This window comes from Labeo rohita, chromosome 7, assembly GCF_022985175.1.
Source record: "Labeo rohita strain BAU-BD-2019 chromosome 7, IGBB_LRoh.1.0, whole genome shotgun sequence".
NCBI classification, from domain to species: domain Eukaryota; kingdom Metazoa; phylum Chordata; class Actinopteri; order Cypriniformes; family Cyprinidae; genus Labeo; species Labeo rohita.
In genome coordinates this window covers 15,423,085-15,437,311 of record NC_066875.1, presented here as the reverse complement: position 1 = coordinate 15,437,311, position 14,227 = coordinate 15,423,085, and the positions used below count along the sequence as shown (strand labels likewise).

At 34.4% G+C, this 14,227-nt stretch overlaps 1 protein-coding gene across 2 annotated transcripts in view; it reads right to left on the bottom strand.

The window, feature by feature from the left end:
* Nucleotides 1–200: 200 nt before the first annotated feature.
* Nucleotides 201–14,227, bottom strand: part of tdrd7b (tudor domain containing 7 b) — a 28,041-nt gene continuing 14,014 nt past the window's right edge. For both annotated transcript variants that reach the window (XM_051114707.1, XM_051114708.1), the window contains 9 exons: nucleotides 12,180–12,291; nucleotides 11,890–12,092; nucleotides 10,245–10,379; nucleotides 9,803–9,886; nucleotides 8,344–8,478; nucleotides 7,841–7,951; nucleotides 6,149–6,672; nucleotides 5,584–5,744; nucleotides 201–3,144 (listed from right to left, as the gene is read on the bottom strand). In XM_051114707.1, coding sequence (XP_050970664.1) covers nucleotides 2,924–3,144; nucleotides 5,584–5,744; nucleotides 6,149–6,672; nucleotides 7,841–7,951; nucleotides 8,344–8,478; nucleotides 9,803–9,886; nucleotides 10,245–10,379; nucleotides 11,890–12,092; nucleotides 12,180–12,291 — 1,686 coding nt within the window. In that variant the 3' untranslated portion in view covers nucleotides 201–2,923. The remainder of the gene's footprint in view (nucleotides 3,145–5,583; nucleotides 5,745–6,148; nucleotides 6,673–7,840; nucleotides 7,952–8,343; nucleotides 8,479–9,802; nucleotides 9,887–10,244; nucleotides 10,380–11,889; nucleotides 12,093–12,179; nucleotides 12,292–14,227) is intronic.

Here is a 14,227-nt window from a genome sequence, read left to right as displayed (position 1 = left end):
TGTTTTGTTTTTTTTAGCATTTTAATGCTATATTTTCTCCAGCCCCATGGTTGAGAACCACAAATATAGAGATAATGGCCTTCATATCTCATTTTATTTTCATAATGTGACAGTTCTGAATTAAACTTAATATTGGACATTGAAAAGTCATCTTTTACAGCAGGTCAGAGGAGAAGATTTGTAAAATAAGACTGGTGACGTCAGCTGAAAGAACAAACTATTTAATTTTGATTGCGATTGATTCTTCATTCACATAAAACCAGAAAGGTGTATTAATAAAGAAAATTGGTTCAATTTTGATTCCAAGTTGACATTTCAGGTGAAGGAAATATATTAAGTTTAACTCTACTACCTATGGAAGCCCGTTTCCGCCACTGAATAAAAAACTAAAAAGATAATTGCTACTTTTTATCTCACAATTCTGACTTTTTTTCCTCATTTATATGTTGCAATTCTGACTTTTTTCTCAGAATTGTGAAATATAAACTCGCAGTTGTATGTTATAAAGTGAGAATTGCAAGATATAAACTCACAATTGTAATTTTTTTTTTTTTAGAATTCACAATTCAGACTTTTTTCTCGCAGTCTCGAGTTTATATCTCAATTCTGAGAAAAAAAGTCAGAATTGCGAGAGATAAACTCGCAATTGTGAGTAAAAAATCTGAATTGCAAGTTATAGAGTCTAGTTTTGAGGGGAAAAAAAGACTGATATGTTCTCAGAATTGCTAGCTTATATGTGACCCTGGACCACAAAACTAGTCTTAAGTCGCTGGGGTAAATTTGTAGTAATAGCTAAAAATACATTGTATGGGTCAAAATGATTGATTTTTTCTTTTATGGCAAAAAACATTAGGAAATTAAATAAAGATCATGTTCCATGAAGATATTTTGTAAAATTCCTACTGTAAATATATGAAAAATTAATTTTTGATTAGTAATATACATTGTTAGGAACTTTATTTGGACAACTTTAAAGGCAATTTTCTCAATATTTAGATTTTTTTTTTTTGCACCCTCAGATTCCAGGTTTTCAAATAGTTGTATCTCGAACAATTCTAATCTAATCTCTACAATTCTATTCTACAATTCTATTCTAATCTCAGTTTTGAAAAATTGACCCTTATGACTGATTTCGTGATCCAGGGTCACATATCACAATTGTAAGAAAAAAGTCAGAATTGTGAGTTTTTCAGAATCGCAATTCTAACTTTATTCTCGCAATTGCGAGTTTATATCAATTCTGAGAAAAAAAGTCATAATTGCAAGTTTGTATCAAACAATTCTGAGAAAAAAAAGAATTGCATGTTATAAAGTCACAATTGTGAGTTTGTCTCGCAGTTGTGACTTTATAACATGCAAGTTTCTATCAAAATTCTGAGAAAAAAGTCAGAATTGTGAGATATAAAGTATAGTTTTGAGGGGGAAAAAAGACAGTTTTCTCAGAAATGTGAGTTCATATCACAATTCTGACTTGATAAGTCGCAATTGTGTTATAAAGTCACAATTGTGAGATATAAACTTGCAATTCTGGGACTTCGTGTAACAGAATTTGTCTCGCAATTATGACATAACGCAATAGCAAGTTTATATCACAATTCTGAGAAAAAAGTAAGAATTGCGAGATATAAACTCGCAATTGTGAGTAAAAAGTCAGTTTTAAAGTGTAGTTTTGAGGGGAAAAAAGACTGATATGTTCTCAGAATTGCCAGCTTATATCACAATTGCAAGAAGAAAGTCAGAACTGTGAGTTTTTATCTCACAATTCTAACTTTATTCTCGCAATTGTGTTGATATCACAATTCTGAGGAAAAAAAGTCATAATTGCAAGTTCGTATCACACAATTCTGAGGAAAAAGTCATAACTGCGAGATAAAAAAGTCAGAATTGCGAGTTTGTGTCTACGATTCTGAGAAAAAAAGTCAGAATTGCGAGATGAAAATTCGTAATTGTGAGAAAAGTTGCAATTACCTTTTTTTAATTTCATGGCAGAAACTGGCTTCCATAACTACCAGTGATTGTTCCACATTTATCTCTAAAATATTAAGCATCTGTTTAAATATAAACACAGGTGAAATCCTACATGCCAACAATTGTTTAGCTTTCAAGTCTAACTGTCATATTCAGGTAATAAAACTATAATTTACTATGCCATTGCTAATAAAATACATTGAATGGTCACAACCCCAAACATTTCATGCCTTCACTATATTATTAGCAAGACACAAAGAAAATAAAAACTAAATAAATAATGCTAAAACCAGAGCTCAAATACATACGGCTACAGCATGGGCGGCTTTTGCCGTCCTCTTGCCTTTTAGACTATTTAGACTCCAAAAAGCTTGTCCATGTAAACAATTTCTGAAATAACACACTATCAGCTTTGTGCAAGTTAGAGCACTGTGCGTTGTTAGTCTGTTTTGGACCATAAAGAGTAGTAAACTGGCAGCTTTGTAACATGCTATACTTGAAGCATGAAGCAAGCCACCACATAGCACGTAATCTGGACTATCAAACTTATAATGTATTCAGACAGTTTTCAGATACATTATGGAATATGATTGACAGCATCAGGGTTTGGTACAGCTTTAGTGATCATGATTAACTTTAGGTCCCACAGAAGATGAAGGCTTGATTTCACTGATGATGGATCTTCACAGCTATTCAGTGTTAAAGCAATAGGGCAATAGCCTACGGAGTGCATTACCAATAGATGTCAAACCCTTGAAAAGGTGCTGCTAGCCTGCTCGTTTAACATATGAGTTGCTATAAATTGCAATACTTCAGTCTAAAAGTTTAACCTTTGAACTCTATGGTTTACATTTGCTGATGCAGATCTGCATCCAAGTCACATGTGGAAAAAATAAACCTTTTTATTCTACACCATACTAATAAACAAGCCTTCAAAAATGTTTAACAATGGATTCTACGCTGCGTTGGACATCTCATCAGTGAATTCAGCCATAATGTCATGAAGCCAAATGTCCCGTTCCTCTTGCGAAGTGTCCACCAAGTAGATAACCACCTTACGGTCCCAGGACTGTGACGCCTCATGCACCGATTCCAGCTGGGCTACCAGGGGCTTCTTCTCGACGTGGTTTCTGAACACAATGGCGGCCTCCTCAGACCACTGCCTGGGTTTTACACCTGGAAAGATCAGAAATACCTTCAGATCTACTGAACAGAATATAAAAACATACCTGAAATGAGCAAAATGAAAAGAATAGAAGTTCTGAGATCAGTTTGTTCTGAGTCATGGACTTTGACCAGCCTCTTTGGAGGCAGGAGTGATAGTCAAAACAGCACACAGTCTGTTATGTTCTCAGGGAAGTGATATAAATGTGGAAGAGTTATATTCAGGCAGCTCCCTCCAAAAGCAATTTCCATTCTCCTTTAGTGTTGTTGTTTTTTAGCTGAATTTTATCCAAACAGGTATTATTTTACTTGTTCAGAACAAAAATTATTTAAATACACTTTTTAAACTTCATTTATATACACTAATAAGGTCATTTTTGTATTTTAATGTTTTTTTTTTTTTTTTTTTTTTTTAATTGTAGACCACTTTGCTAAACTATGTTTTATGGAAGCCCGCTTCCGCCACTGAATTAAAAAAGCGTAATTACGACTGTTCATCTCACAATTCTGCCTTTTTTCTCGCAGTTTTGTTTACATCTCTTTTTATTCTCAGAACTGCATTATATAAACTCACAACTCTGACTTTTTTTCTCAGAATTTCGAGATTTAGACTTACAATTGCCAGTTATAATTGACATTTTTTCTCAGAATTGCATGATACAAACTTGGAATTCTGAGAAATAAATTCAGAATTGTGAGATTTAAACTTACATTTTGGACTTTTTTTTTCTCAGAATTGCAAGTTTTATCTTGCAATATTTGTATTTTTACTTTATTTCTCGCAATAGTGAGTTTATATATTCTGACTTCATAACTCACAATTTTGAGTTCATATCACGCAATTCTGAGAAAAAAGTCATAATTGTGAGTTTATATCTTGCAATTCTGACTTTATAACTCACAGTTCTGACTTTTTTCTCAGAATTGTGTGATATAAACTTGGAATTCTGATAAATAAAGTCAGAATTGTGAGATTTAAACTTTGACTTTTTTCCTGAGTTTTATCTTGCAATTCTGACTTCATAACACAAATTCTGAGAACATATCCGTCTTTTTACTTTACTTTATTTCTTGCAATTGTGAGTTTATATCACACAATTCTGAGAAAAAAAAGTCAGAATTGTGAGTTTATGTCTTGCAATTCCGACTTTATAACTCGCAGTTCTGACTTTCTTTCTCAGAATTGTGTGATATAAACTTGGAATTCTGAAAAATAAAGTCAGAATTCTAAGAAATAAAGTCAGAATTGTGAGATTTAAACTTACATTTCTGACTTTTTTTTCTCAGAACTGAGTTTAATCACAATTTTGAGAAAGAAAGTCAGAACTGTGAGTTAATAAAGTCAGAATTGCAAGAAATAAACTCACAATTCTGACTTTTTTTCTTGAACTTAAAAGTCTGAGAAACAAAGTCAGAATTCTGAGAAAAAGACTTTTTCTTAGAATTGCGAGTTTTATCTTGCAATTCTGACTTTATAGCACATGAATTCTGAGAACATTTAAACTTACATTTTTGACTTTTTTTCTCAGAATTGTGAGATTTAGACAATTGCGAGTTATAAAGTCAGAATTGCGAAATATAAATCTGAGAAATAAAGTCAGAATTGAGAGATTTAAACTCACATTTCTGACTTGTTACTCTCAGTTCTGAATTTATAACATGCAAACATGAGAACATATGTCTTTTTAACCCCTCAGGATTGGACTGCAAGTTTAACCCCCCCTTTTCACAGACAAGGCTTAAGCCTAGTCCCAGACTAAAATGTAAATCTGAGCTGTATCAACTGAAAGAAACTTGCAATGATTGATCTTTAAATATATCAGTGCCCTTGTTTTGTCTCAAGATGCACACCAGTAATGCTTTTTCTAAGGTATGTTCATTAAAATTGCTTTCCTAATTAAACTATGGCCTAATCCTGGTTTAGTCTAAGTCTGTGAAACCAGCTTTACATCTCACAATTCTGAGAAAAAAAGTCAGAATTGCTAGTTTTTATCTTTTAATTTTTACTTTATTTCTCGCAATTGTGAGTTTATATCTCGCTATTCTGACTTTATAACGCACAATTGTGTTTATATCATGCAATTCTGAGAAAAAAAAAGTCAGAAAGAAAGTCAGAATTGCGAGTTTGAATTAAACAATTCTGAAAAAATAGTCTGAGAAAAAAATGTAAACTCGCAACTGCAAAAAAAAAGGTCAGAATTGTAAGATTAAAAACTTATGATTACCTTACCTTGGAAGCATGGAAAACGGGTTTCCATGCTTCCATGTTTATTTCATGTTTATTCCTTGCTTAAAAGTTATTGTAAGAACATTCACAGGAACTGCATGCTATCATGGAACAAGTGTCTTCTGAAAGGACAGTGGATGGGTTTTTGAGAGCTAATGAACTACATATCTAAACCAGCCTTTTCAATAAATGAAAGAGCCTTTCTAAAAGGAAATGCAGTGTACCAGCCAGCTGAGCAGTGATGGCCTGGAAGGGGAGCTGGCAAAACTCCTGGGTGAGGGGCCGAAGCTGGGTGCAGTTCACCAGCTCATGTTTGCCATAGTCCAACTGAAACACTGACACCAGACCATTGGTCAGCACTCCCTTCACCAGTACACGGTACCAGCTGCAAAATGAAACAGATGATGAGTGGTCACATGGCCTCATTAAACACCTTTCAGTGACAAAACAGCTGTCTTATTTCCCAGGGTCAAATCATATTCCTGGAGGCCCACCTTCAGGTTAGAGTTTAGCTCTAGCCCCAACTATAAACTGGTCCTTAGTTGGTCATGAGCCGGTTTAAGCAACTAGTTCCTGCTCATGACCAGCTCATAACCAGCTTAGAACCAGCTGCCATGCTTCAAAACATACCTAAACAGCAAATACTGCCTTTTTTTATCGGAGAAGGTCTTCAGGATCATTAGAAACTTCCAGGCAGTTATTTTGGAGCTAAACTCCACAGAAACTCTGGCCCTTCAGGAACAGAATTGGACACCCCTGACCTAGACACATATACAAATGCTCACTTACTTGTTTTCCACCTTGGCAGCACAGACCTGGTTCTTCTCTACTTTAGGTGGTTTCTCCTCCATCTTATTATAATGCAGAATCATCTCCCCCATCAAATCCACCAGTTTGGACATATCCTGCCATGGCTGTAGCACAAAGTGCCCAGGATGGCATGCCACTGAAACAAACACGTCCATATTCTGCCCAATCTCAGGCAACTCCAGCAGTGGCGGAAGAACCAGCTGTTCAGGCGGAGAGCCTGGAGGTGCGCTCTGGCTCCCCAGTGGAGATGAGATCCTCCTGGGTGTGTGTGGGGCTTTATCCTGTCCATCAGTGCTTAGGCTGGATGTCTGGATGGTGGCAGGGCTTGTCGGGGCGTTGAGGGATTTTGAGGGCCCCCGGCTGCTTAAGAAAACATCCTTCTGGTGGTTCCACAGATTAGAGTCGGCCAGCTGTTGGTTTAAACTGCAGCTTGTGTCGTGGAAGTTCTTGCTGGTGAAGAGATAAACATGTGCGAGGCGTTTGGATTCATCCACTTTAGCGATCTAATAATAAAGAATAAATGGAACTGTTTTTAGTGCTTCTTTTCTGTCATTCTTTTAGGCATAATTTCAATGAACATCAAATTACTTGGAGCAACCAGATATATTATACAGCCAAAGCAAAGAAACAGGTTTATCTTGTTAAATTTAGTCTTTGTTCCTGGTTCATGAACTACTTGCCCTCCAACATGAATGTAGCAACACTTTGTTAATAAAAAAAAAAAAATGTTAGTTAAAAAAAAAACTACAAGCATCAGTTTAGGTACTAAAATTACTAAAACTAAATTATTAAAAATAAAAAAAATGTCCAATAATTCCCTTCCAACAATGACTGTATGATTTTTAGATCCATCTTTTCACAATGAGGACAGCTGAGGGACTCATATGTTCAAACACTCACTGATGCTTCAGAAAGAAAATGATGCATTAAGAGCCAGGGGTGTAAACTTTTGAACAGTGAAGATGTGTGCATTTTTCTTATTTTGCCTACATTTTTGCCTATGTTTTTCCACATTTAATACGACCCTTCAGAAGCTACAGAAGCTACTTACATGTTTCCCAGAAGAAAATTTACCCTGATCTTCAAATTCAATAACTTTACACCCCCCCCTTAATGCATCGTGTTTCCTTCAGAAGCAACAGTGACCACTTGATCCTTCTGTAATAGTTGCATGAGTCCCTCAGTTGTCCTCAGTGTCAAAAGATGGATCAAAATAATACAGTCATTGTTGGAAAGGGTTCAAATACACAAAATTGAAAATACAACTATTATTTTCTCTTGTGGACTATATGTAAATGTATTTTATGTGAAATATCTTATTCAGGTCAGTACTAAATAAAAAATAACATGTATTTTGTATGATTCCTCTTATTTTGGTAAAATAATTAACATTGTGCATATTCTGCAAGGTGTATGTAAACTTTTGACCTCAACTGTATATACACAAAAATGACAACAACATAAAATTAATGAAACAAAGTAAAATGTTTAAATGCTCAATGTTTTTGCTGATTTAAATGCTTAATGCATTTTTTTTTTTTTGTGGGGAAATAGTTTGTACAAGCATTTCTACATTTCCTCTGAAATATGTCTTAGTTGTATGCTTGTATCTTATGTGCAAATAAAAAAATTTGAAATGTGAAAAGAGAGCAGCATTAGCATTTAACTGGCCTTCAAGCTGCAGTCACCGCAGTGGAGAACCGTGTCTCTGAGCCACTGTACAGCATCTGGAGTCCATGAGCCTACGCTCACAGGCAGATCTGCCAGACAACACTTCAGCGCCTGCAGAGTGACAAATACAGGCAGACAGACAAGCTGACATATTACTGATCTAACAATTAAATCAGCTCATTCAAAAATGTCTATTCTTTCATTATTGAGTCACCCTAATTTATTCATGTTATTCCAAAACAGTTTGACTTATTGTTTTCATATTTATAGTGAAATGCCTAAGCTGCTATTTCCATACAGTGAAAGTGGACGGGGACCATGGACAGCCTTGGACAATATGGAAAACAGTAGCGTGGATATTTCTGCTTTACTGTTTGCAAACAAAAACAAATGTTACAGTTTTTCATGCCCTTCATTTAAAAAATCTAAAAATCAACACAAACTGCTTTTATAAACCACTACACTCATTAACCTCTTCGTGTCATCATTAGCTGTTGTCTGACCTGGGCCGGGGTGGATATGAGGTCACGCAGCAAAGGAGGTGGGATCTCTCTCAACTCAGTGACCTCAACAGACGCCTGAACTCCGACATCCACAAACAAGATGTCCAGCACCCGGCTCCCATGCAGGTTTGTTATCTATGGCAAAGTAGACACAGATATAGTCCTGATAGCGCAGGTTTTAGGAACCAGACAAAATTAGATTTTATGCTGTTCTCACAACATGTGAGAATTCTTACTAAAATTACGAGATCTCTGACCTATTCATGTCTATTCGTGGTCAAACTCATAATTACAGATAGGAAATGCTTGACCATCATGTAAAAAGGAACCAAATGATAGTGGATTCAATAGTTTAAAGGTTATAAATTTGGTAGCAATCTCTATATTTATGTTTGACCTGTCATGTTTTATATGTTTTATGTTTAAGTTTGGGGTCGGTAAGACTTAATGTTTTGAAATAAGTCTCTTATGATCACTAGGGTTGTATTTATTTGATCAAAAATAGAGTAAAAAATAGCAATATTGTGAAATATGTGACCCTGGACCACAAAACAAGTCATAAGTAGCACAGTTATATTTGTAGCAATAGCCAAAACACACTGTATGGGTCAAAATTATTGATTTTTCTTTTATGCCAAAAATCATTAGAATATCAAAATATCAAAACTTTATTTTTGGTTAGTAATATGCATTGCAAAAAACTTTATTTGGACAACATTAAAGGCGATTTTCTCAATATTTTGATTTTTTTGCACCCTCAGATTATAGATTTTTAAATAGTTGTATTTTAGCCAAATATTGTCCTAACAAATCATACATCATTGGACAGCTTTTAGCTTTCAGATGGTGTATTAATCTCAGCATCAAAAAATGACTGGCTTTGTGGTCCAGGTCACATATTATTACAGTTTAAAATAAATGTTTTCTATGTTAATATGTATTAAAATTAACTTATTCCTGTGAAGGCAAAGCTGAAATTTCAGCTCCAGCCTTCAGTGTCAAATCATCCTTTAAAATCATTTTAAGCCATTTTTAGGATTCTATAATAAATAGAAAGTTCAAAAAAACATCCTTGCTAAATAAGATAATAAATTAAGTCTTACTGACCCCAAAATTTGATTGGAAGAATGTAAGAGACTAGTCTCTGCAGTAATGAAGAATTTTCATTCATTGCCAAGAAAGCTACAGATCCATTTTACCATTATGATACCATAAAAAGAAAAATGTCTGAGTCTGAGGACATGAACAGTCTCCCAATTGTCACTCTCATCATTCTGGTAACATGAATGCATAACAACATGAATGCAGCATTCATGATGCATGATGGAACTCTTCCACAAAATACAAATAAAGCAACAAAGGAACAAACAGATAAAATGCTTAATTGAGGCCTTTGGATTTACGGATTTACAGTTGTCGTTATTAACTCTTTTCTTTTCTACTAACAGAGCAGACTCACCTCCACCCGGGACCATTTGCCTTTATATCGAGCCAAACAGTTTTTGCCACAGAAAGGCCGTGAAACCAGCAACTCTGATGTGACCTTTCATAGGAGAAAGACATATGAGCATTTCCTGTTTGCCAGACAATGGGAGGGAACACATCATGAAATGGACAACACAATTATCTACAGGGTGCTGATATGCAATAAGCTACAATGAACAATTACTATTTAAAACACTTTGATATATACATTCATGGCTGTGTTAGGCACTCTATAGCACAGAATCTGTGCCAGCAGGTAACTATTTACTAGGGATTATGTACTTGACGCCTGCCAATCTGATTAAACCCATAATCCCAATCTGTCTATTTTGGCCTCTTCCCCTCCTCTAAAGAAGTCTCTAGCAACATATTTGAAGCTGCACATACAGAGATTATGCCTGTTGCAAGTGTGGTACCTGGGAATGGAAATAGTTTTCGGTCTTCTCCAGAATTTCGTTGAGTTTAGTCAGGCCTCTAGAAGGCACCTGACAGTAGATTGTCCCATCTGAGCAAACGCTGGTCACATTCACATTCATATAGGCACTGTTCACCTATGAGAGAATACAAATATATATGTAATTCACATAATGACTGATTAACACACTAGCTTTTAAAACATTGGGGTTGTCAAAATACTAGTCTTGTGGACAATGCTTTGATATATAGTGCAGTGCTGCTTCAGGTAACCTGACATCTCAAGTATAGACTTGAATTTCTTTCAAATGGATTTCAGAGGGCCCTATGAAATCCATTTGATTTTTTTTTTTTTTTTTTTTACAAATTCCATTTTTTTCCATTTTAATTTTTCTGGATTCCCTTTTTTCTGTTTTAATTTTCTAGACTGTTTTAACGGTTAAATTAAATGTTATTAATCAAAAAGTATGTGCTAATTAACTGAAATCACAAAACTTGCACAATTTCTTAGGAATGTATTAAAAGTTTAACAAAAATTACATTTTTAAGGCCCTATGAATTTTTTTTTTTTCTCAAATTCAGTTTAATTTTTTTTTTTGTTTTCCATTAGTTTTCTGCATTCCATTTTAATGTTTTCATTAAAAGTTTAAATAATCAAAAGCATCTCTAAATAATTGATTTAAAAAAAATATTCTTATTTTATTTGTCCCTTTTTTTTCAGAAATACTGTTTTGTGTGGTTAGATTTTTCTGATAAATAAATTTTGGTAAATATTTATTTCTGGTAAATATTATTAGAAAATAATGTTTAAATAATAATTATATTACTAGTCGTAGTAGTATGATCATTACATTCAGTAATATATCTGTCACAATTTCTTCAAGTTAAACCAGACTTTTATGTGATATGTGATGATAGTTTTTCTCACAAGAAACAGTAAAAAAAAAAAGTCACATGAAGTGACTGTGAGAGTCGTTCTACAGATTATATTCATGTGTTCATGTGCTCAAATATTGAGGAGCGCTCAGTAAATGTGTAGCAAATGAAACCATGCATCTGGGCCATTCATTCACACAGAGACAAGCAGCACATGCAGAATTCATATTTAAATAGTATTTTGGTGGCTTAATATTCACAGACACTAATCCATATTGTATTTTGATTGATGTGTATTGACCTACTTTGATTTATTCATCCAAAATTTGACAAATTCCATGACATTACGTGTTATACAGTAAATTCTAAATCAGCATAATCTAAGGATTTTTTGAAGGATCATGTGACACTGAAGACTAATTTCACCATATTACTGTTTTTACTGTATTTTTGATCAAATAAATGCAGCCTTTCAAAAACATCAGAAAATCTTACTGACCCCAAATTTTTGAACGTTAGTATTGATTATGCAACAGTTCTAGTCCACAAATTTGACTGGCTAGGCAGATTTTCCAAAAGCATTGATATAAGTAGTGTTCAGTACTATAGTAGTATATGTACTGTATGATAGTACTACAATGTTTTTGGGCATGCTATCTTGGCAAAACATGGTATTTTTGAGGCACATTGGAATCTACCTCAAGGTACCATTTCAGTATTTTTTGGATCTGAGGGTTTCATTGTAATATCAAACACTTCCATTTTGGTTACCTTTAGGGGACTCTCTAAGGATCTGTCTTGCAGAGCTTTCATACAGGCAGCATTGATGTTGATATCATCATCCTGTGATGTGTCATACAGGACCACCAGAGGCACTTCTTTACGCTCTAAGATTTCAGCCAACAGGATTTTGCCAGTGGCCATGGACTCAAACCTCTTCAGCACTGCCTGCTCCTGACTGAATGACTCCAGGCCTGAAACAAATTGATATAAAACAATTTTTGGCATTAAATGTGAAACTATTTTGTTTAACAAAATTCATAACTGAATGCAAATCTCACCCGCTAGTTTACATTTGGTGGCTTGGAACGGCAATCTATAAAACTTCTCACGTAACTCCAATAGTTTGCTCTTGTTGACAACTTCAGAAAAGCCATGATCCACATAGTACACCTGTTTAAACAACATACAAGTACAGTAATGGGTATTACAAAAACAGAGCATCATTATATGGTTTATGAGCAAAGATATTACACAAATGTATCACAGATCAAAACAGCTTCAGTTCTACAACAGAAAACCATAATGATTCACTGTGAACTGCACTAAACCAGTGGTTCTCCACCAGAGGGCCTGGACCCACTAGGGGGAGCTGCAAAATACTTAAAGGCACAGTATGTAATTTTCAGAGCAAGAGGGTGCATATTCTAAACAAACAAAGAAACAAAGGCATAGTTTGATGACGTTGTGATTTGAGTGCGGAGTCAATGTAATCCGATATTCATCTGATGTTCATGGATGAGCTAATATACTAAAGTTTTATTAACGTCACTGCAGTATGAAGCAGGGTGGGGCTAAAAGCCGGTAAAGCAAAACGAACCTGCTGGAGCGATTGCTAATTACACGGCTCAAAAACAGCAAAGCTTTTATTATGCCACAGTCAACCGCTTCAAAACTAGCCCAAAAGTAGCTCAATCATGTTTCGAGGGGAAGTCCCCCAGTAAAATCATGTTCCAGGGGGTAAAATACACGTTTTTTGGTGGGGTTCCTCTGGTAAAATGAGCATTCCAGGGGCTAAATATTAAATTTTTTGGGTGAAACATGAAAAATAACCCCCCGGAACAGTATGAAAGTAGCCCAGTTCTGTGGGAAAAAATGCAGACTTGGCAACACTGCTTTTCAGTCATGTGTATGTGGGGTAAAGCAGTAGATACATTTGAGTGTGTTGAAAGTTCTGTTATAATGCTGCTTTGTGCATTCTTCACCTGTCTAATGAAACGCATAACATATTACATACATAACCGTCTTTTGTGTTTTTTTTATGTTTTCTAATAATAGGGAATAAAAGGGAAATAGAAGCTGTATGCATCATTGGCAGGCAATGCAATAACAAAGGACGGACCACTAGTTAAACTGCTTAATTTTTTTAGGATTTAAACATTTTTAGAAACATTTGGGATAATGTAAGTACACAAGTCAACAAAATATATAACATTGTTCTAGTAGTTTTTGGATATTATAATCAAAAAAGCTTACATATTGTGCCTTTAATTTAAACTGGTTTTAATCAAGACAAAAACAAGCTTTTAAATAAGCTAAACATTTACCAAGATGAAACCTTTTTTCATATTTCTTAATTTTAATTTCTTTCTTTAACAACTGTCTCATGCCACGGTCATGGATACCTGAAAACATGAGAGAATTCTAGATTTCTAGACCTGGAGAATTTTTAACGAACATACATTTTTCTATTTATGTCAAATTTCAAAGTATTTTATTGAATGGAAACTGCTGTGAAATTTGTGTGTTTAAGCTATTTCTGGAAAAGTCATAAAAATTCATTATTGAACACTAAAGAACATGCAGTCTGAAATAACAAAATTGACTAATTAGGGCTGGGCAATACAGCAAAAAAAAAATGTCACAACATTGGCCGATTCTCGATTTTTCAAATTTTTTAACTAGTGAACTTGAAAATGTAACTACAACATGATTTAAGTAACTTTTTCTTTATTAACCCTGTAGTTTTAAAAAAAAATCTTTTCTAAGTGCACCACACAAGTTGTCAACATGATGTAAATGTTAAACAAATCATTTGTTAAATATCTTTGCAGAAAAGATGCATGAACTACAACTGTATCTTGTACAACCTTGTCTTATTATATGTTAATAAATAAAAAAGACAAGTAAAATGCTTTAAAAACAATCTCAAAAGTCAAGGTAATTCAAATTCAAAATGACTGAAGGTATAACACCAGTAGACTATTATTAACTATAAATGTTCTGTAGAAAACAACAAACAGCAGCTATCAGCCTGTCGTGCAAACATGAAATATCAGACATAAATTTATTCAATTGCATTACTTTTCCATTGTTTTTTCTACATATT